The 27,011-nt window shown below is 54.3% G+C and overlaps 1 protein-coding gene across 1 annotated transcript; it reads right to left on the reverse strand.

Annotated features, from left to right (window-relative positions):
• Positions 1-1,633: 1,633 nt before the first annotated feature.
• On the reverse strand, positions 1,634-7,509 carry ARSI (arylsulfatase family member I). The gene is made up of 2 exons (XM_053956638.1): positions 6,686-7,509; positions 1,634-5,637 (listed from the first exon to the last, which is right to left on the reverse strand). The coding sequence occupies exons 1-2, from the start codon at positions 7,003-7,005 to the stop codon at positions 4,233-4,235; spliced, it is 1,725 nt and encodes a 574-aa protein (XP_053812613.1). The 5' UTR covers positions 7,006-7,509; the 3' UTR covers positions 1,634-4,232.
• Between the last annotated feature and the right edge of the window lie 19,502 nt (positions 7,510-27,011).

Below are 27,011 nucleotides of genomic sequence, written 5' to 3' on the forward strand. Positions count from 1 at the left end.
TCTGGCCACCTGATGGAGATCTTCATCCCCAGTGCCCCTCTCCATCACCGGGCTCGCCTCTCCGAAAATGCATCCTGCTCTCCACACTCTGCTCCAGCTCTGCCTGCAGAGCTTTGGTTTCTGCATCCCAGCACGGGGCTGCCCCAGGGTGGGCACCCGAGGTCGGATGCTGAACCCCAACCACACGGGATGGGCAGCTCAGGAAGGACCCCCGTGTCCTGGGGGGCTGCAGCAGGTTGCCCCTGCTCCCAGGGGATGGGGCTTGCAGCAGTGCCTCGCACACCAAACCAGCCAGGTTGCCAATTACATACTGCAGAGATCCCGAAATTACTGGGACAGTTTCACAAGCAAGCTGGGGTCTGGGGGATGCTCAGTTGCTGTCCTCTGGGAAGCTGAATTTGGGGTTATTTTTAGATAAGATTATAAATACCGTGGGGAGGAGAGCTGATTTACATTTAGGGCTGTGTTTGCAAACGTGCCCTGTCCCTGCGGGCCCAGAACTTGCTCCTGCAACCATAGGAAGGTGCTTTTGGCTGAGACAGGGTGTCCTCAGTGCCACCCTCTCCCCTACAGCAGGGTTCATAGGCAAAGACCCTCCTGTGGACATGCCCACGATACTTGGGGACAATCAGTAGGTGCCATGTGGCTCCCTGGAACCATGGTGCACCGGCTTGAGTGGGGGAAATCTGCAAAACCACACGTCCTCAGATCACGGGCATGAGAAAGAACACAAGTGCCCCTGATGCAGAACACCTTCTGAGGTGCTCAGGGTGCTCTGCCACTGGGGCAGTTTGCTGGCATGCCCATCCCCTGTCCTGATACTGGGCTTCTTCCCTCTCTCGGATGGGAGTTGCCTGTGGGGCTGGAGAGGTTCTGACGTACCCCCAGTCCTGCCTAATGCATCCCATCCCTATTCCATCCCCGTCCTATCCCACTCCCCTCCTCTTCCCAGCCCAGCCCAGCCCCACACTCCTCTTATCCTCCTCCCCATCTCTATCCCATCCCAACTCCATTAATTCCCAGCCCATTCCCTTCCCATTCGCTCCAGCCAGCAGGCTGGAAACAGCCAGGGTGGAGGCAGCCAGTCCACACCGACAGAGAGGCAGCCACCACCCCTCCGTCCCCGAGGGCCCCGGATGCGTCCCCTGCCCCTTCCCTCCCAGGCCCCCATCCTACACCCAGCTCCCGCTGGGCCCGGGAGCTGCCTGGGGCTTGCCAGGCGCTTTGAAGGGAGGTTGGGAAGGAGGGGAGCCTCAGCCTGTCTGTGAAAACACATCTCCCGGGTGCAGGGAACTCCACTGACTGAGCATCTCTCCAGCTGCATTAACCCCTTGGCAGCCGGAGCGCACACACAGTCCCTGGGGACTTCAGCTCTCTGAAAACATGGGATTTTGGCACATAGCTGTGTTTTTCACAGCACAGACCATTAATAAGCATTGCTGTGATGAGGAGAACACGTGGCAGCAGCTGCATCTCCTTTCCCAGCCCAATGTTCAGACACAGCACAGCTGGAATCAGGGGTGAAGGACAACTGCTGTCCTCGGGCTGGAAGCTTTGCTCTCTCCAAGCACCCAGAGATGCTCCTGCCTACTTCTCCTCTTTGTGTTCAAGGACTAAGCTTTTCCTTCAGCTGTTTCTTCTTGCAAAAATTCAGAATCCAACTCCTTTTAATTAAAATACACATGACAGCAGATCCACCACTGTGGCCAGGCTGACTGCAAACCCAGCATCAGCCCAGTAGATCCAAACCTGGAAAGAGGAAATGAGACCAGACAAACATTTTCATGGTGATGTTAGTAAAAGGGAAGGGAGAAAGATGGAGCATGTTTTCATGGAAATTTCCATTTTTGAAAAAAAAAGAAAATAAAAGGACTAAACTTGGATGCATTTATATAAATATGGAAATGAAAGCTGTTTCCCGAGCCTTGTCACCACCTCATGTCCAGCCCTGCTCTCCCATTCCCTTCAGCACCAAATCTCCCTTAGCTAATATTTGTTCCCAAGCCCCTGCAGCATGAGCCCCTGCTCTCCCCTGGCTTTGGCTCTGCCTGCAGCAGCCTCCTCTTCTTCAGCAAAGTGTTGCTTTATTTTCAGCAACTGCTTGGCTTTGCCAAATGGCAGCCGGTGCCGCAGTCCCGCTGATGGTGCACATCTCCAGGGACCAGGCTGGCTGATTTGAGGTAGTTTGAGGATGTGGAGCATCCTCCTGGGGCTCACCTCCACCCAGGCGATGCCATGGGGACCAGTCCTCTTGGAGCAACATGTTGAGGGAGCAGGGATGGAGATGGGGCTGATGGAGGAGCTGAGTCCCCTCTGAACCCTGTGCTTGGGATGTGCCTGCAGGGATGCAGGGAGCCCGCGGGGTGGGATGGCACAGCGATGGGCGTGCGCGGAGCAGCGGGGACTGGCACACACACACTGCCACACTCCAGCTTTTCAAACTCCTTCCCAGCTCTACAAGAAGAAGCCTCCTCTCTTCTGCCTTGCTGTCAGCTGGTTTTTTTCCTTTGTTTCTAGAGAAAATCCCAAAACCCCCAAATAATCCAGCTAAGAGTAAGAAAAAAAAATACAAACATGTCATTTTCTTCCCATCCTCATCCCTCTCTCACACACAGGGCTTGGAAGAATACTGAAAGGTATTCAGTGTGCACGCTGCCAATTGTCACATCTTTCAATGACAGATTTTAAATGAATGTTATTTTGCAAGGGAGAAAGAGAGGGGGGAAAAGAAAAAAAAAAATAGAAAGCCCACACTGCTCATCCAAGAGCTGACAAGTCCTAACGGGCCTCATTTTCCAGAGACAAAAATAACTATTTTCAAAATTCACAGCAGGGCCTTCGCCTACACACGCTGCACCAAGAGAAACCTGTGGGGAGAAATGTAAAACACATTGTGTAAATGGAAATGCACCATGCATCCAAAGCGATTTCAAAGTTATTTACCCCCTTCCATCCTCTCCAGCTCTCCTGCGAGCGCACGTATGCGCGCTCTCACCCCGCCAAGGGCGGGGGCCCGGAGCTTTGCTGGCTTCCCTGGCCCCTGGCGATCGGATGGGCTGGCTCCCCAGAGCAGCGGATGATGGGGAGGTGTTTTCCTCCCCACGCGTGCGCTGCTGGAAGAGCAGTGCCCATCTGCGGCGAGGGGATGTGGCGCGGTGCTGGCAGGCGGGAGACGTCCCCATCATCCCCGTCCTCCACCGTGGCTTCAAAAGTCCTGCAGCTGCAAAACAGCAGATCAGCTTCTGCAGAGACCTTCTTGAGATCTTCTCTCTGCCCCAGGTTCAGCAATGGGATGTGGGGACAGGGACGGGGACAGGGACAGCTCCAGCACTGGAAAGAGGCAGACAGGGGTGGTTGGCTGGTTGGATGTGTAGGATTCATAGGGAGGAACAGGGGAGGTGCCTAGAGGCTTGCACATGAGGGGGGTGTCCAGGCAAATTTTGGGTGAAAGGCTCTGCTGGGTAGCTGACCCATGTACAGTCCACCACCAGAGCCTGGGGCAAACCTGCCTCCCAAATGTGGGGCCAAAGAGAAACACCCGTCCTCTGGGAGCATCCAACCATGCCTCCATGGGCCACAGCGCCTCATCAGGGCTGCTCCTGGCCCCCCAAGCCAGTGCAGAGGGGAAGCCATAGCCCCACATGAGGTCACTGTAACAGCATGACTTAGTCCAGCCACGTTGATCTCAGGTCTGACATCCACGGTCAGGAATCCAGCCCTCCACAAAGAAGCAATGTGGTCTTGGGTTTGGGGGAGGCCCTCGAGTTCCCAGGGCAAGAGCAAAGGTTGCAGCTTCTTGGCAGCAGGCTGCGAGCCAGGGGCAAATAGAGGGAAATGGCGAGGGTTAACGTGAAGGCAGAGCCCCCATGCTTCCTCCTGTCCTTGTGATGGCCAGCACTTAAAGCTTATGATTGGCTGCAGAATCCTTGAGGAAAGGGTTTCTCTCTTTGGAAGCAGCTGTGCAGGGCCAGCCCAGCTCAGCACAGTCATTCACCGCCACCAAGCACCGCAGCAGAGACCACATCGCCCTTCCTCACCCACTGGGAGCAACTCCCTGTGGCCACCACTCCAGCCAGGGAGGAGAAGTGTTTTGGATTTAACCCTGGAGCAAGGGAGAGCAAGAAAGCACTGGCCACCTCCCTGCCTGTCCTTCTCCCTCGCTCCCATGCCATGGCACTGCAGTCCAGAGCTCCACCCTGGCCAGGATGGGTGGATGCTGGGGGAGTGTTCTGTCAGATGCGGTTGGACATGAGCCTGGTGTTCAGCTTGCGGAAGAAGGAGCGCAGCTTGCAGATCTTGCACTTCTTCTTCTTCTTGTTCCTGCTTTTCAGGGACTCTCGGCCGCCTTCCCAGTCCTCCCCATCATCCTCACTGGCCCAAGGTCCCCAGGCCCCGCCGTTGAAGTCTGGGTGAGCCCGGGGGTTCTCCGCAGGGTACCGCACCGGGATGGCCGTCCGGTTGTAGTGCACCAACCTCATCAGGAGGGTCCTGACCACGTCTGGGCGCTGCTCTGAGAGGTCGTAGCGCTCATAGGGGTCGGCGGTGATGTTGAAGAGCCACACGGACTTCCTCAGGCCATCAGTGAGACGCTCCAGGTTCCACCAGCTCCCTGGAAAGTTGGTCAGGGTCTGTGGGGGTATCCAGTCACTGTACCCTGGGTCGCCAGTGAGGAGCTTCCACTCCCCAACCCGGATGGAAGCTTGCACAGCCGTGTTCCAGATGCCGAAGCCATCCTCCAAGGAGCCATACTTGGCATGGTTGTACAAGGGGTCAATATTGTGCAGGATTTCAGTGCGTGGCGACTCCTTGCCCTCACTGATAGCAGGCCAGACATCATAGCCATCCAAGCCTTGGACATTGCTCAGGTTGCCCCTGGCCAGGCTGACCAGAGTAGGGTACCAGTCTGTAATGTGAACTAGCGCCCAGCTTGTCCGACGCTTGCGCTTGATCAGGGGACTGTGGACAAAACCAATGCCACGCACTCCCCCTTCCCAGTATGTTCCTTTGCGACCCCGTAGCGGCCAGTTGCTTCCCCCGGAGAAGGTCTGCCCACCGTTGTCCGTGGAGAACACCATCACACTGTTTTCATAATAACCATACTTCTTGAGGGCCCAGGTGATGTTCTTCACCGCCTCGTCCATGCAGGTCACCATGGCCGCGTACTTGCGGCGGGCGACGTTGCCCATGGAGCGGTAGCGGTAGATGTACTCCTTGGGGGACTGCAGGGGCGTGTGCACCGCTTGGAAGGCCACGTAGATGAAGATGGGCTCCTTGGGGCTGTGGGATGCCAGGATCTTGCTGACGCGCTGGGCGTAGAGGAAGGTGGAATACTTCCCGCTCTGGTCCCAAGCCACGTCCTCCCCCTCGTGCAGGTCGTAGCCGCAGACGTCCGGCCCGTCGCAGTTGTCGTAGGTGTAGTAATCCACGTTGCCTGTCAGGGAGCCCAGGAAGGTGTCGAAGCCCCGGCGGGTGGGCAGGCACTCCTTCTTGTAGAAGCCAAGGTGCCACTTGCCCACCATGTGTGTGGAGTAGCCGGCTTCCTGCAGCTTCTGTGGCAGGGTGACCTGGTCGAGGGGCAGGCAGTTGGGCTGCCGAGGGCGGATGATGGAGTGCTGCAATCCTGTGTGGATCTGGTACCTGCCAGGAGGAAGAGCCAGAGGAAAGCAATGGTGATGAGGAGCAGCACAGGGTGAGGATGTGATGGCACTTTATGTGTTAGAGACCCAAAATAAATGCAGATTCCCATGTCACCCAACCCAACGAAGCAAGTTCCAGCCAGGGACAGGGAGCTCCTCATCTGTCCATAAGTACCAAAAGTAGATGCAAAGAACACAAGAGAGAGGCTCAGCAGGCATCTCACAAAAATGCCACCAGCATTTGTCCCCACTGCTACAAGCCTGGGGAGGTGGCTGGGCTGTGTCAGGGCTGGGCAGCACAAGCAAGTGGGTTCATAATGCCCCACCTGAACTAATGTCCCCACTATCTCTGTCCTCCCCTGCTTTGCACACCACAAAGATATCCGGGACCCCTCAAGGACCTTTAGGAGAGAAGGGAGGCCTTTGCTTGGACCGTGGTGGGCTCCACCACTCCAGGCAGTAGGTGACCACATCTCTGGGCACCTCCCTGGGGACCACTCCTCAGCAGGAGGTGGTCTGGTGGGATCTGCCTCCTACAGTGAGTGCTGACCACACAGCACCGCTCCAGGGAAAGCCCCACCTATCCTAGAAGGCAAAATGGTCCAGGATAAGGGGACATCTGACAGTGCTGCCATGGGAGAGGGCAATGGAGCAACATCCAGCCTGTGCTGGCCAGTGCAGCACTGAACACTCATGCAGGGAAAGCACAGACCGAGGGCCTCACAGCAAATCTCCAAGGGCCAGTGTGTCAGGGACTACCTGGGGACACAGCTCCTTGCCCCGCACCAAAAACCTCCTGACTAGAGACCACCCTCTCCCAAAGTGACATCCATTACCCAGCAGCATCCACATTTCTGCTCTTGCCATGTGCCACTATTTATCCTGTCTGGAAATCAACTATTCAGCCAGGAAGCTTTCTAGAGAAATCCAGATCTGCTGGAGGGATCTCCATCCTCTGCTAATACACCAGGGCATCACTCTAGCAGCAAGTTGGGGTTAAGCCCCTCAGAGAAGGGACCAAAGGGGGACGTGAGCAGGCACTGGCTTACCTGCCAGTTATCAGCTGGCTCCGGGACGGGGTGCAGATGGGCTGGATGTAGTAGTTCTCCAGCTTCACACCCTCTGCTGCCAGCCTGTCCAGCGTCGGCGTCTGGATATCTGAGCCGTGATAGCCGATGTCGTGGTAGCCCTGGTCATCAGTCAGAATGAAGATGATGTGGGGTGGCCTGGTGAAGGTGGGAGGCAGTGATTTCTCCATGGGGTCTGTGGCCACATCAGCCACCAAACTGGGCTTCATCCAGTCCCAAGACATATAGCCAAAGCTGAGCAGGCTGACGAGCGAGAAACCCGTGAGGGCATAGACGGCCATCCCGGAGCACTGCGCTGCCTGCCAAGGGTGTTACTGCCCCAGCATCGCCTCAGAGCCACGAAAACAGGAGCTCTCCCCGTCCTCCAGGAGGGCTCCCTGACCTAGAGGATGCTCCCCACGACCCCCACAGCTGGTGCTGCGGGAGCAGCTTCCATCAAGGCACACTCGCGTGCACACAAAAGCTTAATCCGCCGGGGCTGGGTTGCCTTCAGTCAAAGGAAAATAAGCCCCGCGCTGCTCCAATCACACACATCTGCACGGCGGGACGGGCTCCTCGCACGGACTGCCGGCGGCCCGGAGCCGCTCGCCAGCGTCCCGAGCGTTGGAAACACTTCCTGGCTTCCTGGGGTTTTCTGCCTGGTGTTATTTCTTTATGAAGAGCTCCACAAAGTCCTCGTCAGAGAAAGTTGCTCTGGCTTCTCGTCTGCTCCAGCCCTGCGCCTGCCCGGCTATCCAGACGGCTCGCTCGGGATACGACGATCCTCGTCTTTAAACTCCTGCGGAAGAGGGTGCTAAAGTTCAAGCCCAGGGGTGCCGAGCTCTCCTCCTCACTCTCCGGGCAAGAGCCGCCCTCTGCTTTTCCCAACCTCCGCTCCAAGGCAGAGTCCCAACATCTGTCAGGAGTTGGTCTAAGCCGCCAGGTTTATGGGGAGCTGCCGGCGCGGCCCCTCCCAGCTCAGCAGCTCCAGCAAAAAGCTGGGAAGCCCCAGGGCAATGCAGGGTCCTAAGCGTGGCATTCCCTGAGCCACCGATGCTTCCCTCCCTGCTTGCACCGAGGCGTGTGACACATGGATCAGGACCCTTGGTGGGATGCTCAGCTGAAGCCCCCGCAGCACCCAGCCCGGGAGGGCAGTGGGAAGGGCTGGATCTCTGGGAGGGATTGCCGGGGCCAGCTGCCCACACTGACAGGATCGTCGTCCAAATTAATCCTGAGCAAGGAGAAGCTGCAAAAACTTGCTTGAACACCCCCAGTGTTAATAAAACCACCCGGGGACTTGCAGAGCACTAAGGAGTGGTGGGTGCTGCTGCACCCATTTTCCAAGTGAGGAAACTGAGGCAGCAAAGGGCCATTGTCACAGCCAGAGAGGGGCAAGGTTTGATGGGAACCAGAGACTTTTGCCAGTGCAGGGGTATGATCTGAGCTTGGGGTGCTGGGACAAGGGGCCAGTGCCCTGATGCTTCAGGGAAGGGGTTGGCAGAGATGTGCAATGGCCCTGTGCAATTCCCTCCGTGGGGCCAGCACTCATCAGGAAGCCCTTGTGCCTGGTATCCATCTTGTGCCCCCCACTTTCCCAGCCAAGGACATGGCCCAGGAAGGGGGATTTCTAGCACAAACCCACTCACATTCACCCGCCCCTGTCAGAGTTGGGAGCTGAGTCCTGTGGCTGTTTGCAGTCCCAAAATGATGGGGACCTGAGGGGTCCCAGTACACTGGGCACTCCAACGGCCCCCAGCCCAGCCACCCCACCTGCCTTTACACCTGCAGGGCTGTGGTGGGGGCTCACTGGGGTCTGGGAGGGCTCTGCCTTCAGAACTGGCTCAGAAGAGCAGATGAGAGAGATGGCTCCATGGCTCCCTGCATGTCCCCTTCCCAGATCCCCTCCTCCGGGTCCCCTCCCTGGGCTCCTCCCACACTCCCTGTCCTTCCACTGACCCTCCAGTCCCCAAGTATCCCCCCTGCCCCACACCAGCTTGCTCCCTAGGACCCTAGACACCATGGAGGAGTGGGGAGGAGGGATCATGGGGCTCCTCACCCCCAGGGACTCCCGGGAACAGCAAAGGGGAGATGGGCTTCTCCCTCCTAGCTTTAGACACAGGCAGAGAGGATGGGGTCAAGGACAGGGACCAGGACAGAGCCAGGGCTCAGAGGCTTGCAGGAGCACAGGGAGGGGTGCAGGGGACAGGAGCAGGAGGCAGGGATTGATAACTGTGTTCTGTGCTTTTCCCTGCTGGCAGGAACCCCTGCTCACTGACAGCTCAGAAGGGCTGGGCTAAGCCCTTCAGTGAGGTTTGATTAATCCCCAGGGGTTCATCTTTCATTTCTTCCACCCAATTCTCTTCTCCCTTTCCCTCCTCCTTCCCATGATTTGCCCCCCTTTTCTTCCCCAACACCTTTAGTTTTGAACAATATCCTCCTCCTGGGAAAACCTGGACCTGACTGAAGGGAAATAGAGGCGGGGGATCCCTGTCTCCTGGGTCCTGTGTTCTCCTGTACACATGGCTCAGTACACACCCCAAACCAGAGTTACTGCCAGGGCTTGTAATCAGAGCTCTTCCCAAATAATAAATAATGGTCCACTTGGGTGAGTGTTACAGATGAGAGAGGAAATTGAAGATGTCAGGCCTGAGACATGGCAGAGAAACTGTGTTCAAGGCAACACAGACCACTGATAAACTATGTCTTGCTTGGGGCCAGAGGATGAGCAGGAGGGAGGTGCAGGAGGGGGCAGCAGAAGGGATGTGTGGCCACAGGAGTGGGTCTGGAGCCCACCTACGAGGAGCAGGGCTGGATCCCACCTCTGAAGAGCAAGAGCAGAGCCAAGCACCTCCTGGGTGTGAGGATTTGCTGCTCCACAGCTGTGTGGTGGGTCACATCCAGCTCACACCCTTGGATGAGGAGGCACAGGCTGGGAGAGTCATCCTGAGTTTAAGCTGCTGTCAGTGGCCAAAGCTCAGAGGGTTGAAGGAGGGGAGGAGGTGGCAGCAGGGACATGGGCACATGCTGACACGGGAAGGGGACATTCTGTGCCAGCCAGGGCAGCCGTCTCAGTTAAATTAGTGATGGGTCCAAGCTGGCCCCAGGTCTGGGGGGGAAACAGCAGGGTTAACTCAGCCAAGGGAGCTTTTTCCAAGAGCCAAAGGGTGAATAAATAGTGAATTTGTTGGCAGTGACCCTGTTCAGAAGGTTCAGGGACAGCTGGCTGGGTCTCAGCAGCACATGGACACCTTCTGAGTGCTCCTCCAAGAAATGATAAAAGGGTGAAAAGCAGCAAGGGGTACAGTGAAAACACTCTAGATCCCAGGAAATGGGGTGCAATGGGACCCACCAACCAACCCCCACTGATATCATGACAGGAGGCAGGAGAAGGGAGCGGCTAGCAGGGAGGAGGAGGAAGAAATGACAAGTCTGGAGTTTTGGGGTCAGGACGATTTAAGCTGTCTGCACAGCTGCTCTGAGAGTGATTAATGCATCACAAGGTCTAGGGATGGAAAAAGTACTCAGGGCCTGCAGGCACCCCCTCAACTGCTCTTAATTCAAGGCAGTCACTCGTCCAGCCTCACTCAAAGATGTCTCAAGAGCCAGGAGCTTCCTTGGAGAGCTCCAGCATGTTGCACAATGGGGAGATTTCCCCTGGCAGCCGGCCCGGCTGTGAGTGCTGAGCCAGCCAGCAGACCCTGCCTGCTTTGGTCCTGCATCTGCCCTGGCAAGGACAGCCCTGCTCCTCCCATCACATCAGCTGCTGTGACAAAAGACACTGAATCTCCCTCCCAGCCTTGTCTGCAGCGGCATTACCAGTTCAGGATGATGGGGAGGCCCTTCAGGTGAGCTGGGTGCTGGATGTGGGGCTGGCAGCAGCTCTGTGGGCAGAGCATCACCCACCTGCACCCCAGCCCAGCCCTTCCAGGTGCCTGCAGACCCTGCCCAGCTCAAACCAAGCCCACCATGCTGAGGAACCACTCAGCAACCAGAGTAAAGTCACCAGCCAAAGCCCAAAATGCTCCTTTTTGGTGCCTTTATACCCAGGAACATGACCTGTGAGGCTTCAAACCCTGACCAGTGCCTGGACCAAGTCCCTCCACATCCCTGCAGCTGTCACAGCTCCTCACAATTGCACAGCTGGTTCTCTGACCAAATATTTAATTATTACTTTTTTTTTTAATTATTAATTTTATGTGGCCTGGGGCAAGAATGAAAATAAACACAGCCCTTCCTGCTTTTTTCTCCCCACTGGCCCCCGGCTCCGGCCGCACTTGCGTTTTGGCTCCGAAAGTGCTCGCTGCAAATGGGGTTATGCAAACAGGCTCCACATATTTCTCTGCGCCTGCGATCTGCCACGAGGGCCACACAGCAAAGTTTAAAACTAAGCCTCAAATCTTTCTTTTTTTTTTTTACTTTTTTTCCCCCCTTTTCTTTATTTTTTAACCCTTCCTGAGGCCGTAGCTGTTTCAGCCCTCAATACTGCCTTTCTCTTGCCATCAATGGGGCATTATGGCAGGGGATTTATTGGAAGCAGAACTCCCAGGCTTTACAATGGGAGCTCTGTGCAAGGCAAATATTGCACAATCTGTTTGCACGCCGTCAGCTCACTGCCCTTCCCCTCCGACAGCCCCACTCACGCCTCGGCCTCCGGCCTGCTGAAACAGGACCTTAAAAATCAGAAAAATGAAAGGTTTTTAATAAGTCCCCTCTCTCCTGCTTCAGAGCAAGACATTTGACCTAACAGGGCATCAGGGAGCCTCGGAAAAACACCTCTTGTCGCTCTCGCCTCTTAGATGTTTAAGGGTTTCCACTCTCCCTGGCCAGCGTGTGATGCATTTACTCTTTTATTGGCGTGATGAAAGAGGCTAGGCAAGTCTGGAGAAGAAGGGAGCAGTCCCAGGAATGGGGAAAGGTTATTTTGTCTAGAAAGGGGGGAAAAGGCTGACAGAAGGGGTTGGACAGGTAATTTGTGGTGAAGGAAAGAGGCTGGAGGCATCACCAGTCCCAAGCCCAGGAAAGGATGGGGCTGAGTGCTTTTCCACTGGCTTTGGGAGCCTCCACGTGGTCCTGGACATCATGTCCTCAGCCTGGTGAATGGTTCTGTCCTAGACTTATCCCTGTCAGGAGCACTCTTTGCTCTCCAGTGTCTTATCCTCCAGGGATATCCCCAGGCACCATCTTCCCTCCCTGGCGCATTTCAGGCAAGCAGCATTTCTGCCAGGCAGTGCCAGGACCTGCTTCCTCCCCCACCAGCCCTCCATATTCTTTTGCCCACTCTAGGACCTCATTTTTCCCACACAGAGCCCAGCACCTCTCTGCCTCTGGCCACATGACCCTGTGGATAGAAACCAATTTTCTAGTGACAACCGCTGTGGCAAGACCTCCGCCAGATTACAGGGATAGGGTTTGGGTTGGGGAAACTCAGAGGTTTTTGAACACGCCATAATTCACTCTCTGGGAGCTGGAGCAAGAGGAGGAGAAAACAGCAAATCTGCATCAGTTCCTGGTTATGCAACCCTGATCACTGCTGAAAGGACGAGGAGCGGTGCAGCAGCAGCCGTGGCACAGGATGCCAAAGCCACCAAGGCAGCACGTTATGGAGCAGAGAGGAGAGCATCAGCTGTCCTTCTGACAGGGGCTCTGGATTTTTTTCTTGAAGCCAAATGGTCTTTTTTTCAATTCCCTGCCTGTATTTCACACCATTTGAGCAGTTGAAAATAATCATCACCATCAAAATGCACTTGGAAGCTGTAGCACAGTATTAGAGTCGTTTCTAATGTAAACCATAGCCTCTGACAACACATGCTGGGCTTGGCCAGGGTTTGTTCCCCATAAAAACACTGCTGCTCCCCTTCCTCCTCTCCAGGTCCTGCAGTGCCAGCAAAATAGGAAATAAAAGCCCCGAATAAGAAAAGTTCCTCTTAGGTTTAGGAATTTTTCTTCTGTTTTTGGTCACTGTGATGATGCGTCTCAACGATTCTGCAAATCCTCCTGTGAAATTACTTCTACGCCTTCCTGCTCATGTTTGTTTTCTTCCTTCCCTTTCATTCAGGAGACTTCAGTCCATCAGCTTCCCTTCCTTCACATAATATTCTTTCCCTTGCCTTTCCCCACCCTCTGGGAAACTGCAGCTCGCCGCCTTCTCCTCTCCTCTCTCTAACGACTTGCTTTGAAGAGCTGGAGACGAGCCCATGGGTTTGGCACCGCTCCCTCCTTCCCATGCCTTATGGCAAGCTTTCCACGTCGCCTGGGTGCTCTCCCTCCTCGTCCTACTCCCTCTTCTCCAGCCCAAAATCCAGCACTCCCTGAAGTGAGGTGCTCCCCGCTGGAGCTTCGCGGCAGAGCCCCAGGGCTCACATCGTGGCTTGGCAGTCTGGATGGAGAATTCCCTTTGCTGTGAACCAGGAATGTGTTGAGATGTGGATCCCCACAGGTTTTGGAGAGGGTGACAGGAAGCAATTCAAGTCTGGCTTTGCAGGCAGGACAGGCTGGAGATGAGGAACCTGCCCAGGTGTGGCAGTGTTTGATAGAAGATTGAGAGCACGTGGGCACAGCCTGGTCCCCTCTCATGGCTCAGGTTCCTGGCATGGACTTTACTTTGCCCCCAACACACTCACCTTCCAGAAGGACTGAGCCTTGCTAAAAATATTGTATAAAAAAAGAGTCAGCAGTTCCCTGGCCTCCGAGGGCTCTCTTTGAAGCAGAGAAGGTCCCAAGGCAGCGGAAGGAAGGATTTAAGCATTTAGCATAGCTGGTTTCTGGCAGCACTGCCATGTGACCCTGACACTGGCTTCCCCAGCTTATTGATTTTGGACTCCCCCACCTTCATTCCTGACACGATTTATCATGGGAGACACAGAAACTCCTCAATCCTCAAAGTATGCAAGATGCTGGCATCACTTTCAGCCTCACCCAGGCTGGGAAAGAAAGAGCAATTCTTCCCAGCACCCGCCTGGCAAATGTCTTCCCATCCCAAAGCTATTCCAGGCTGCACCCCGGCACCTTTGGTGGAGCCCCTGAACAGGCTCCCCTCCTGGAGCAGCCATGGCCATGAAGTATGCAGGGACCCAGCAAAGTCCTGGGTCCATGGGAGCAGCCCCAGCCCCTCCATGTCCTCCTAAAACCCCACCAGGGTCCTGGCTCTCCTCCCAAGCCACAGCAGAGCAAGGGACTGGCCATCCTCTCCCCAGGGCTGGGCAGCCTCCTGGCTCCTGTCTGCCCTTAAATTCCATCTCCCCTTTCAGGTGCAACCTCTTCAAAGGCAGCTGGTGGGTTTGGGCTGGCGGGAGATGCGACGGCCGGTGGGCAGGGTGCCCACCCAGAGCTCCGCTTGCTGCCCTGAGCCAAGGCATGGAGAATGAGGAGGATGAAGCCCAGCACTCCCCGGCTTGGCTCAGGTGCCTGCCCCAGACAAGGAGCCCTTTCTCACCGCTGTGCTCGCAGCAGGGCAGGGCAGGATGGCCTCAGCACCCTGCTTGTTTATAACCCCACCTCAGCACAAGGAAAACACAGGTGCCCGTGCCAGCAGGACTCACACCTGTGCCCCCTTCGGGCAAACGGACGCCTGTTTATCCAGGACGTGTTTCTTCAGCACCCTGGGGGACCACAGCAGAGATGCTGCTGCTCCCCAGCAACAAGGGTTGTTTTCCATCCTGGCAGGAGACAAAATCAGAAAGCTCAGGAGTGGCATTTCAAAGAGTTTGACATCAAGGCTGTCCACAACCACGCTGCTGGAGCAGAAATATGGCAGGGAGTATGTCCAGCCAGACCCCACAGCTGCTCTCTGCCCACCCATCCCTGCAGGCAGCAGCAAGCCCTGGGCACAGGTGTTGGAAGCTCCCGCTCCCACCCTTTCCAGAGGTCTCTGTGCTGTTGAGCACTGTCTGGGGAGTGGTTCAGAACAGGCAAAGAGCCCAATTAGACACTGCATTGCTTAATACAAAAGGTATCAATAATCCAGCAGGAGATGAGAGCTCTTTCTCGCCCCAGGATGCCAAGAGCACAAATTGCCTTCTTGTAAAAGAAAGGCTTAATTTCCATAGAACATGACAGATTAAAGTACAAGTGGGTGGGTCCACTCTATTATTCATCAGTCTTTAGTGCTAACAGAAGAGGGTGTGCTACCTCCTTTGAAGTTTCTTCGAAGGCCCAGGGTGCCCACAGACATCTTAGCAGGGTGGAAAGCAAGATATGAGGGAATGGAGCTCTGAACGCTGAGCACCCACGTTTCCCTTCGCCCTGGGTTTGTAACACAGCAGCCTTGCTGTTGCTAGTGCTCCCCAAATGGAATCAAACCAGACGGTCCTGGTTTAAACCCAGGCACCCTGTGGACCTTAAACTAGCAGAGAAGAGGTCCAGGATGAACATGATGCTGTATCAGCTCTGTCCAAAGCCAAGCAGAGCTTCCTTTCCTGGCTGTGCAGTGAGTTCTGTCAGCAGAGAAATCTAGGATTAAACTTTGGAGCTTGTATTCCTCCCTCCTGAATGGGAAACAGAGCAGAATAATGAGAATAAACCCCAGTTTCTCTCGGCTGAATTTACTGAGAACACTGGAGTATTTCACTCAAACAGAAAACTCCAGGAGTGATTCCTCAGAGGCAGCACATGGCATTTGCAGACAAACTCTGCAGGGTGAGATTGTGCCAGGGAGGTTTAGATTGGATGTTGAGAAAAATTTCTTCACTGAAAGGGTAGTCAAGCATTGAAATACGCTGCCCAGGGAAGTGGTGGAATCACCATCCCTGGAAATGTTGAAACAACATATAGATTTGGTGCTCAGAGACATGGCTTAGGAGTGAAACTGCCAGTTCTGGGTTAATGGTTGGACGTGATGATCTTAGAGGGCTTTTCCAAGCTTAGTGATTCTAAGATTTTATGATGGGTGCAAATAACTTCATTCCAGAGCAGAGGGGCCTGGAGCAGCCTCCCCCCTGGAGCCAGGGGCCTAGGTGAGCTATGTTCACTCCAGTGCAGGCAGCTGCCCACCACACACCAGTAAAACCACCAGATCAAGCAAAGAGATGCAGTTTCCTAAACAGAAAGCACCAAACCCAGCACTGGGAGACCATGTAAGGCAACAAGGGCATCCAGCAGGACAAACGTAGAGAAGGAGCTGGAAGGGGCTGGAAGCAAAGTCCCAGGCTGGAACTGGGAGCTGGAGCTGAACCACAGCATGTGCACCAGGACTCCTGCCACACACAGGAGAAATGTGCTCTGTTGGAGAAATGTGCTCTGCATACAGTGGATCTGGAGCACCATCCCCATATTCCAATCCCACCTGTTACCATTGAGGGTTTTCTGCTTGTAATCACAGGCATAACTTACAGGGTGGTTGTTGGGAGGCTTAGAGTACCTATATCAATACTGCAGAGGGTGATTCATGATTATCTGCAGTAATCCAGAAGCTATACAAAAAATTGCTAATAATAGGTCTTCAAAACCGACATTTTAGTCAAGATAAAAAAATGAGTGGAACAAAATCCAGTCATGCTTTGCTAAAACTATAAATGGAAAGGTATAACCCATATTCAGCTCCCCTAAACACCAAGCTAAATGAAAATAGGGGATGCAGCTCCAAGTCAAGGCAGGGCTGGGATCCCGCCCTGGGGGAAGTTGATTCTCAAATATGCTGCAAGCGGCTCCCAGTGTACCAGGTGCCACAGGACTGGCTTAAATCCAGGAAGATGGAGGGGATTGAGGAAGGGGAAAGCATGAGCACGGATTATGTAGCTGCCCTGGCAGCACATGACAGACTGTGTGCTGGCAACTGCAGAGCTGCCAGAGCCGAGGCTGCAGCAGTGGGGATGCGGATGTGGGGCCCAGCAGGGTTCACAGTCCTGCTGAACACCATTTATTTAAGGCTGCTGTGAGATCTGATGCACAGTTGCTAGGTGACCAGAGCCCAGGGATGCGAGGATAACATGGGAACGGCTGCGCAGGTCAGCCCTAGTCCAGCTCCTCAGCATCACATCTCCAGGATGGTGTCTGGGATGCATCAGGATGTGCCTACAGCACGAGGGTGGGATAAATACAGAACTTGTGCAAGGAGATGCCACACACATGGTCCTGCCCCTCAGCCCCAGCTCTCGGCCAGGAAAAGGGAACAGAGCCTTCCCCAGCCCCAGGTCCCAAACCTTCCTCTCCCTTGCAGTTCCCACATTCCTCCTGCCTCCAAATGCCTGCTTACCCTGTTGGGAAATCTCTTCTCACCCCGCCTGACTTGCAGTGTTTCATCTGCCTACGGATCGGATAAGCTGATAAAATGTGCTGAACGCACCAAACGGAGCCCGTTCCCTCCATCCGCTCCTGCCGCCGCCGCGGCCAAGGCCCCGAAAATCTCTCTTGCCATTAACACTGTAACAGAGCACAGCGTTTGCAGGGCCAAAGTAAACACAAAATCTGCAGGGATTTTTGTGGTATTGAGGACAACTTAATGACTGGAGCCTGAGGCAGATTTATTGTCACAATTTTCACTGAGGTCGGTAAAAGCTAGTGTGTTGCAAGCCGGTCGTTAACATTGGCTTTAGGCTTTCACAGTTCTGTCTTGAGGAGTGGCAGAAAATGTTCCTGCATGTTGCTGTGGGACTGAAGGTAAGCGTGGGATCAGCTGTTCCTCACCGAAAAACCCGGGTCCTGTTAGTTTTGGCATAACCAGCCCCTCTTCCACCTTCCCCACCCTCCTCAAGGGAGAAAATGTTTTCTCCCACCTCCCTCTTGGAGGGCTTCACAGTCCCAGATGGGTGAGGAAAACCCCATGGCAGCTCCTGGGAGCCTAAAGGAGGAATTTTTTTTCCCTACCAAACCATCAGGCATTTCATACCAACCCTTTAAATGAAACCAGACTCCTTAGTCCAAGCAATTACTCATAAGCAGCTTCTAATTACTTCTAGTATTTAAAGAGAACAGAGAAGAATCTCCTTGGAGTGTAAACTCAGTGGAGAAGTTGCAGCTGCAAGGAAAAGCCTGTGTTACCCGGGCACACACCCTCCTTCACATCACCCCATGTCCCTGCCACACGTGCACCTCCCGAAGCACTTAGGGGGCAATCACCCCTTTGTCCCCTTGTCTTTTTACCAATAACAGCACAAACAGTTAGGAGCGAGGAGATTTGCAAATATACATCCCAATATACCATATCCATACGTGCACTCCTGCAACAGCGTGAGGGGTAAAACAAATCCACACTCTGTGGGAAAATGCCCAGCTCTCGGGCCAGGCAGCCCGACCTCCCCGGGAGGCAGGGCCAGCCCTCAGCAGCCGATCTCAGCAGCAGATAAGATCAGAGGTTGGCAGAGCCACCCTCCTGTCTGCTGCACTGCGGGCTCTTCCCATCGCAGCCCAGATGAAGCTGCAAGGGAGCTGGCTGGCGCTCCAGGCCGGAGATGCCGTCGAGCCCACACCCGCTGCCCCAGCCTCCTGGGACAGAGGGAGGGTGAGACTCCAGCTTGGAAACCTCCCAGAGCACTTCAATCTTCTGTCTTGGACAGTGCTCAGAAGCACGGGTTATCCTTCTAGAAGCAGAATTGCAAAGATCATCCTGCAGGAAGCTCCCCAGTCCCCGACCACACTACACCATGAGCAATGCTACCATCTCAGAGGGAGAGAGAAGAGGCAGAAGGGACCACTGGTTCTCCCCAGGGAAGGCCACAAGGATTGGGATCTGCAACAGAGTCCCCAGAGGGCCAAAAGACAGCCAGCAGTACGTGGCTGTGGACAGAAGGCCGCAGCCTGTGAGGTGTGACATGTCCAGGGTGACCACACACTGGCACCTTGGGGATATCCCAAGCAGAAAGAGGAACAGGAGCATCCTCCCTTTTCAGTATCACTTCAGGTGACACAGATGCTTCTGGAGCATCCTGTCCAGTGGCACTAAGCTGCCCCCACCCCAAATTTGTCTGAGTTCAGGTGGCTCCTCCACCAATCCATGTCTCCAAGCCCCCAGCATTTTGGAGCACTGGAAGGTGCAGGTTTGGCTGGCCATGAGCTCTCCAAGAGAACAAAAGACAGACATGGAGCAGCTCTCTGTTTTTCCACAATTACTATAAAACATGGGTTTCACATTAGACCACCAATGGGGAGCAAGGGCAAGGATTCTCTCCCTGTCTGCTACATCAATTTTGGGGAGTTTCCCCCCACTTTTGGCAACAAAAATGGTTTGCTGATGCCAGAACTGATGCTAACTAAAGCTAGGTGAAATAAAAAGTCCCCAGCTCCTCAGCACCAGCATCCCATTTCCAGCCAGCACTCTCTCCCATCCAGGACTTCATCAAGGACTTTCTAAGAGACTCTGGTTGCCCTCCAAGGGGGATCACTGTCCTCTGCCAGCCCGGGACACCTCTGGGCTTGTCCAGGGCCACCAGAGCACAGGATGGCACTTTGTCACCCTCTTGTGGCTTACAAGGACTGGCAGGCTTGCTGTGGCTTTGAGGTGTCCACATCCAGGACCCCTGGTCCAGGGAAGGCAGGGGACTGCCTTCAGCATCCTCCTTATTCCAGCATCCCTGCTTTGGCTTTTGCTCCCAGGGATTAGGGGATGCTCTCCACCCCCGGAGGACTGGCTCTCCCAGCTCTCCTGCCCCATGAGTCAGGAGTCTCCAAGGCAATTTCATGTTCAGGGAAGAGCTTCCCTCGACCAAGACATTCCTGCTCACCCCACGTTCCCAGCAAGCCATGGAAAGTGTCTGCGAGTCATTCACATTGGGCTGCTTTAAGGCACTCCCTTCTTCCCGGTTTAGGTGGCTGAAAATCTCCTACCCAATTCCCAACCCACCCAAATCTCAGCTAGGAAATTAAGCCGCAACAGCCTCTGAGACTGAAAGATTCATTCAGCTTTATCTGAAAGCCATTTCAAGTATGTCCAGATTCCTAATGAAACTTGGATAAAGCTCCTGAGATTAATAACAGTGCAGGGCTTTTTCAGATAATGGTTTTCTTCTGTTCCCAAGAGAAACATATATATATGTGCTTTGGTGGAATCTCTGCATACATTGTTTAGGCAGAAAAGCCAAAATAAATCCTTGTACTGCAACAACCCTCGAGCAAGATAAGGCAAAAATCTGTTTGCAATTCTTGCGTATTGCTGTCATACACAGATAAACGGGCATCTCTGGCCATCCTGCCCTCAGCAAGGCAGGGAGAACAGGGAGTAATGTTTCTACAGAAGCCCATCTTGTCTGTCCTCATCAGTGCAGGTCCAAATCTGGCCCCTCACATGTTACTTCTTCACAAGAACACATGTACCTGTTGCTCCTGCCTTAAACTTGAGTTTTTCTGGTACATTAAAGTTACATCAATTTGGAGAATGTGCTTGGAGCCAGTGTGGGGTTGTGTCCCACTTGAGCAGAAGCAAAGTTCCTCACAGTTCACCTGGGAAGCCCAGGAGCAGACAGGTTTGGGTACCAGGAGCACGAGCTTTCCATCCTGCCCACCTTCTTGTCTGGCAGAGGACAGGCAGAGCTTGTGCTGACAGAGAGCAGAGGCTGTGCTGGGGCACCCAGCTGCCCTTCTGCAGCTGCCTCTCCTGAGCAGGGACAGAGGGTTTGGGCTGCAGCCAGCCAGGCTGGCTCAGCACTCACACTTTTAGAGGATGAGGATGCTGTGAGCAGGACCATTGCCCTGCCCGCCCCTGGCTGCTCATGCCACAAGCACCAGGAAGGGCTGGCAGCACTGTGACACGAGGCAAGGCTCATGCTGGATGTGCTCACACAAGTCTGCCCTGCCTTCAGACTGAGCCCTGCCACACCAGGGTAGACCCTTGCAGGGTGTCATGTCCCTTGTGGGGTTTCTCCTCAACCCACAGCCACTTGGTCAATGAGTGCAGGTCCTGGGGAAGCCATGTTCTTCTCAACTCTCCTCCTCCTGAGGCAAAACTCCTAAGGAAGGAGCCCTCATGACTGCCCAGAGCACTAATGCATCTGGCATCTGTCCATTCCACTCCTTTAACCACTGTGGCTTTTTCCATCTTCATAAGCAGGGAAAGCAATCAGCGTAATGAACGTCTCTGAGGCTCTCACCACGGCTCTCAGGATGTGCTAAACGAAATAAACACACATCAAGAGCCCATTAATGGGGCTCTCTCGTGCCCAGCAGCCACATTCAGGCACAAGGGGACCAGGAAGGGATGCTAATGTACAAAGCAGAAATCCTCAGAAAGATAGGCCTAAATTCTTACTTTTTTTCCTCTCTTTTTAACCCTGTTTTCAGATTGCTGCATCCCCACTGCTGGCACATGGCTGTGCCCCACTGGGATGGTGCCACAGGGACATGCTGCTGCACAGTGATGCTCCTCACAGTAATCCTCCTCTGGGTGATCCATCCTGCTGAGCCTTCCTAGCAAGCCTTCCCCTCTTTCCCAGCCTCCCAGACTCTACACAGGGGGAATTCAGAACAAACCAGCTGGCCACAGGTGGTGTTTATGGTCAGGGACTGTGGGACAGAGACTGCTAGGCTAGGGGGACAAATGCTGCTGGTCTGGTGGGAGCACAGTCAAGAGCCCATTGTCCTGAGGCAAAGTAATAGGATACAGCCACAGCAGTGGGGCAGCTCACTGCTGAAAAACAAGGGGTTGCTCCTCCTTTCTCAGTCTCATATTGTGGCACTTAACCAGGAGCAAGAGTTTTGCTCTGCTCAGAATGGAGCTGAGGAAGCTCAGGATGCTGGAAGGACACAAACCACAGCTCAGGTCCACAGCAGGACCCCAGCACAAGCAGCCCCTGCCTCCCACTGCTGCCTCCTTCCCCTCTTCCTGCCCCACACCTTTTGACTTCAGTTGGAGCAGCAAAGGATGCCCAGTGGGAGAAAAATAATAGCCAGATCCCTGGCTTCATGAAGGCAAACAGACCCCCTTCCCTCTCCTCCCAGGTAGAGCTGCTGAGCCCTGGATCAACATAGCAGAGCTGTTGTGGCTGTTGGTGTTGGCCGTGCTGCACGCGAGGCTGCCAGGCCTTTTAACAGGGATAGGCTTACAAAGGAGAGCAAGAGCCTGCGGGAAAGCAGGGCTGGGCTGGGGGCTGATTCATAATAACAGCCCTTCTGCTCACTGCATCGATGTGTATTGGATCTACTCCCCAAAAAAATGAGAAATTAAATGGCCTAATGCTACTTGGTGTTCAGTGCCAGCGCTGAATAAGTGCCACGCCAGCAGACACACAGGCAGTGAGACACAGCCAGAGAGACACTTCCAATCGAGGTTGTTAAGCATATTGCAACGAAATGTTAATGTCACGTCTTCTGCTCGTTGGAGTTCTCAAATCTGTTCTTTCAGCTACCAAATTTAAAAGACTGTTTTATATTCCACAGGCTTAGAGGTGACTTTTTTCCCCCCAATTAATTAGTTTGAAACTAAAAGGGCTGGGTTGCTCTGAGTTCCAGTGATGGAGCTGTTGGGATATGTGTGTGTATATATATTTTTTAATATTTTTCTTTTCACTTCTGAGCTGCTCCTTCTCATCTGGCAGCAAGCTGCCAGAGAGTGAGTCAATATTATTCGATGCCTGCCTCATAGCTTAGGGGAAATGATCTGATCACCCCAAGCAAAGCCTCAACAGCAAGCGGCCACATCACAGCCCTTAGGTTTGGCTCTGTGAGTCCATCCTCGCTGTGGGGCCAAGCAAGAGGCAGGTGTGGAGACACAGCTTTCCAGAGGGGCCAAGGGCTAAGCTGGAGGTGCTGGGGAGGGCTGTGATTCATCAGGTCAGGCTCCCTTGATCTTGTTCTTCCACCTTGTGCAAAAATCTTTTGAACATAACATGAAAACTGAGTATCATTTATAACCCCTGAAGTCCCCAGAGGCAATGTGGAGCAGATGTTTCAAAACTAAATGCTGGTTTCACCACTGGCAAAGTGTCATGGGCTTAGTTTGGCCTCCAGAAATGCAGCTGGTGAAATTAATGTATCTGACTTGTGCACCCAGGTTGGGGAGGGCACCTGCTGGTGGGGAGGCCGGAGCGATCCTCAGTGTACTTGCAAAGCTGGAGGGAGAAAGCTGCCCAAGCGAGGCCGAGCAGCAGCAGGGCCTGTGCACAAAACAATGCCATGATTCATCCAAGATTGCCATAACCCATCACATTTCATCAGGATGCTGTGGCATTTAAAATGGCATTTCCTCCCATCTGCTGTGCATTAGCAGACAAAGAAAAAGGAGGAGGGGGGGGAGAGAACAGCAAAACAAAGCGGGGAATAAAACGGAATTCCTGAGTCAGACTGTTCCCAAAGCAGCTCCTTGTCCTTGCAAAGCCCGAGCCCACCGAGCCCACCGGCTGGGCAGAGGACAGTGGCACTGGCCATGGACAATATTGCCCCCGGCGCTTCCCGGCTGCAGCCCAGCTTTGCCCAGACGTGGTGAGATCTGCTGTGACTCAAATCCCTGCCGAGCAGCACCTGGCAACCCCCTCCACACCCAGAGCTGCCCAACCATGGGCCCCCTGAGCAAATCCCCACAGGCTAATTTCGTCATTTCCTCTGCTTCTCATCCCTCCTCAGATTTTCCTTCGCTTCGTACCTCCCTTGCCTGACTCATCTTCCCTTGCAAATAAGAACCCCTTTCTCTATCCCTTCACTGCTCCCCCCTTGCCTCTCTCTGCCCATGCTCCCACCTTCTCTCCTCACTGTCCCTAAACACCTTTCATCTCCATCTTCCTCTTGCACCTTGTCCTGCCCCATCTCCACCTCCTCCATATTCCTTTCTCTGCTCTGCCCAGGTGGTGCCCCCAGGGCTCTTTCCAGGAGGCAGAGGGCTTGAAGCTCTTTTGACAGGGCACTCACACAGTAGCAGGGAAGTTCAGTTCAGCTTCTGAACTGGGCCATGAAGATTATCCTTCTAAACATGACTTGCATTTTCAGCCGATGCTCTGACCCATGAGACACATCAGAGTTACTTGTTGGGGGTCACAAGGGTCCTGTCCCAGGCCACCCATCCCACCCTGCTCTGGAGCTGAGGCAGAAGGAGCATCGTGACTGCAGCTCACATTCTGGATGGGATCAGCAGCCATGAAACATGTCAGGTGAGGAGCTGCCACAGCTGAGGAGCAACCAGAGCACCTTTCCTCTTGTCCCTGCTCCACCACCATGATGTAAACACCAACCAGAAGCAGAAACTTCCTTGGGCAAAGAGCCTGGGACCTTCCCACATCTAGACCCCACACGTGCCGTGTAGCACCCTGCCCCGTGATCCCTACGGATCACAGTCCCTTCATTCTGCAAGCCCTCAACAGGCATCACCAACCCCATGTGCACCAAACAAAAGGCACGACGGTGACAGCAGACATGGCGCTGCCACCACACATGGCATGCCAGGGTGAACAAAGGCCTGAAGCTTGGAGAGCAGCAACGTGTCCCTGCAAGCCCAAGGGTCCTGCAGACGTGCCTGGGGGCTGTCAGCTGCCGCTGGGAAAAACGCTGGAAGGACAGAGCTCCCCAGCCTCAGGCACACTCCCTGACCCCAGGCTTGGCTGGGACACAAGCAGTCATTCAGAACGGAATAGGTGTGGACAAGTTTGACCCCAAGCAATAACCAGGGAGCCTGTGAAAGTGGCAGCAAGCAAAGACCTCAGCTTGTAGGCTGAGGGCAGGGAAGGGCTGTGTGGTTATTAGTGGACGGAGCTGAGCTGGCTCCTCAATTACAGCTGTTTTATCCCCTGTCTGGACTTCCAACAGCTTCCTCTGATCCCTTCGTGACTCAGTGTCTTGGCATGGAGAACACATACCTGAGAGGTTGGCTTTTGAAATCCACCAGGGACATTTCACCTTCCTAAAATAAAGAGTGGGCAAAATATTTTCAACCTCCTTCCAAAAAATATGCACAAAAAAATACCACTCTTTAATAAGCGCATGTTGTTGGGTCTCAGCTGGTTTTGGGCTGGGGTAGATTTTCCTGGTTATAATCATGCAGCTGTTTGCTGACTGAATAGCTGTATTTATTTTTTGACATGTTTACTAACCACCTCAAATACCTTCTCTACCTGTAATTGTGGTGCAGCATACATATTATTTTTTTTCAGATTTCTTCATTCAAGTGGGTTGTGTTATTCCCAGGCCCTGCGCTGTGGTTTGTGGAGCGCATTCGTGGTTTGAGGGTATGAAGCTTTGGACTCAGGTGACCCTGAACTATGGCAGACCACTGAGGAGATACTTGGTGGGGGCAGGGAGAAAATGGAATCAATTTTTCAAGCCATTTGTGCATGGATGCTCAGAGCTTTAACATCCTCTATTTGCCTTTCTCAAGCAGTCTCTCATGAAAGCGTTTCCTCCCATCTGTGCCCATCTATCTTCCTCCCTTCCATGTTTTATTGAAGTTGGTCAAAGCCAAACCCTTTATGCTTTCTAGTGCATGTGTGCCCTGAGCCACGGGAGAAGAGGGGAGGCCTGAAAATGCGCGGAGCAGGGGCCTGCTGCATTCCTGGCACCCAAATGCTGGGTTGCTTTCCCCTGGCACCCTGTAAAGAATCATCCCTTGGCACGGAGGTCAGAGGGCTCTGGAAAAGCTGGGCTGGCAGAACACCTCCAGCCCTGCAGGGCTGTGCTCCTCTCTCCTGCCCTACCTGACCTGAGGGTCTCCTTGCATTATCCCACCCCCGCAGGTCAGCAGGATGTTCTCCCCTCCTTTGTCTCTCTGCTGGAATCTTGATGACTTGCTAATCTGGTCACCTGCCACCCTCCCCCCAGGCCTCTCCAAACAGTGCTTTTGCAATTCCCTGCACCACACAAGCCTCCTTTAATAGTTTGACATTTGTTCCAAGACGTTTGGAGAGCTTTGCTGCCTGGGAGAGACCCTGAGCCCGGGGCAGCAGCTCCTCTAATCACCAGCCTGCTGGGTTAGTGTGCAGATTTGGCATTTTTTTTCTTCAAACAAAGCAAACTGAGCAATTCCCAGAGGTATAAAGCCATTCCAAGACCATGTCAAAGCAGGTCCAAAGCTGTTCATCCATATCCTCGCAGCAGAGCTCTTTTGGGCTCCAGGGGCTCAATTTGCATCCAACCTCACTTTCAGAGGCCATGAACAGCATCCTCAGGCTGCCTCTGTCTGCTCAGCCCCATCCACAGCCTCCCCAGGAGACACCCTTCTCTCCTCTCTGGCCTGGGATGCTTCATCTGTCTTTTCCTCTCCAGACAGGAGAACCAGGGCTGCAAACCAGGCCACCAGCTGAGATTTTGTGCCTCAGGTCACCTCCGAGCAGCCAGAGCAGTGCCGGGACAGCTCGTGGTCCAGCCAGCCCATCACGGAGTGTGCTGAGGCCACGTTTAGCCAGGCTGCAGTGACCACTTGAGCAGGAGGAGGTCAGTCCCAGAAAGGGCTGTCCAGGTCTGCGATTCATTTACAGGAGCTGTAAAACTGCCACCTGGACCGTGGCTTTACAGCCTTGGACCATGCTGCTGTCAAAGACGTTTGGTGCAAGAGCCAGCTGGAGCCAGGCCAGTTTTATATTTAATCCTGCCTAGGAATACAAATACAGGGTCTGTATTTTGAATGAGCGACAGGCGCACCACGGACATTATTAAACCTTCCAAAAATAAACCCCTGCCAAAGTGATGGGAGCCAGATTTTTTCCTGGAAAGTATCAGCACGGGGTGAGGGGTGCTAGTGGGGCAGTCCCTCCCTCACAGGCCCCTCTCCAACAGCTGCTCTGCATCAGGAGCAGCTTCTTCCCTCTGGCCCTTTGCTTATTTAAGCCCCAAAAACGCCAGTGTGATTCTTCCGAGCAGCTCAAAGTCCACTCAGCATTAAATCACCTCTGAGGATTCGGCTTCAGAGCACTTCGGATGAATCTTGCGGAAAACCTCTCTGAAATGTACAGAATTACATACGGTGCTGCTGAAGCAGCCCCGGCCGTGCCACCCCCGCTGGTGGGCGGCTCGTCCTTCCCCGCGCCGCTCTCTGCTCGCCCCCATCCCCTGCCCGGGGCTGCGAGGGGCCATGGGGTGACCCCCCCCCGCTTTCCCCGCTCCTCCATCCCCCTGCAGGATGGAGGGAGCTGCCGTGGGCTGGCCGCCCTTTCCCCGCTCAGCCATCCCCCGCCGGAGCGATATGCGGGACCACCGTGAGGGGACCCCCGCTCTTCTTGTCCCTCATCCCCAGCCGAGGGGTGCGAGAGAACCCCGTGGGTTGAACTCCCATCTCCCACCGGGGCGGCATGAGAGACCCCATGGGGTGACCTCCTCCTTCTTTCTCCCCGTTTCCCGCCGGGGCGGTGTGAGAGACCCCCATGAGGTGACAAACCCCTCCTTGCCGGGGTCCCCCCTCCCCGGCACTACGTTTCCCATGGGGCCGCGCGGCGGAAGCGGAAGTGGCGTCTCTCCGGCGCGGCACGCG

This window comes from Vidua chalybeata, chromosome 15 (assembly GCF_026979565.1).
Source record: "Vidua chalybeata isolate OUT-0048 chromosome 15, bVidCha1 merged haplotype, whole genome shotgun sequence".
Classification (NCBI taxonomy): Eukaryota; Metazoa; Chordata; class Aves; order Passeriformes; family Viduidae; genus Vidua; species Vidua chalybeata.

What these genes read in the sequence shown, in the direction of transcription:
- ARSI (XM_053956638.1), bottom strand. Translation starts at nt 7,005, where the DNA reads ATGGCCGTCTATGCCCTCACGGGTTTCTCGCTCGTCAGCCTGCTCAGC. An exon ending in AGCCAGCTGATAACTGGCAG is followed by an intron (nt 5,638 to 6,685) that starts GTAAGCCAGTGC and finishes TCCTCCTGGCAG; the next exon opens with GTACCAGATCCACACAGGAT.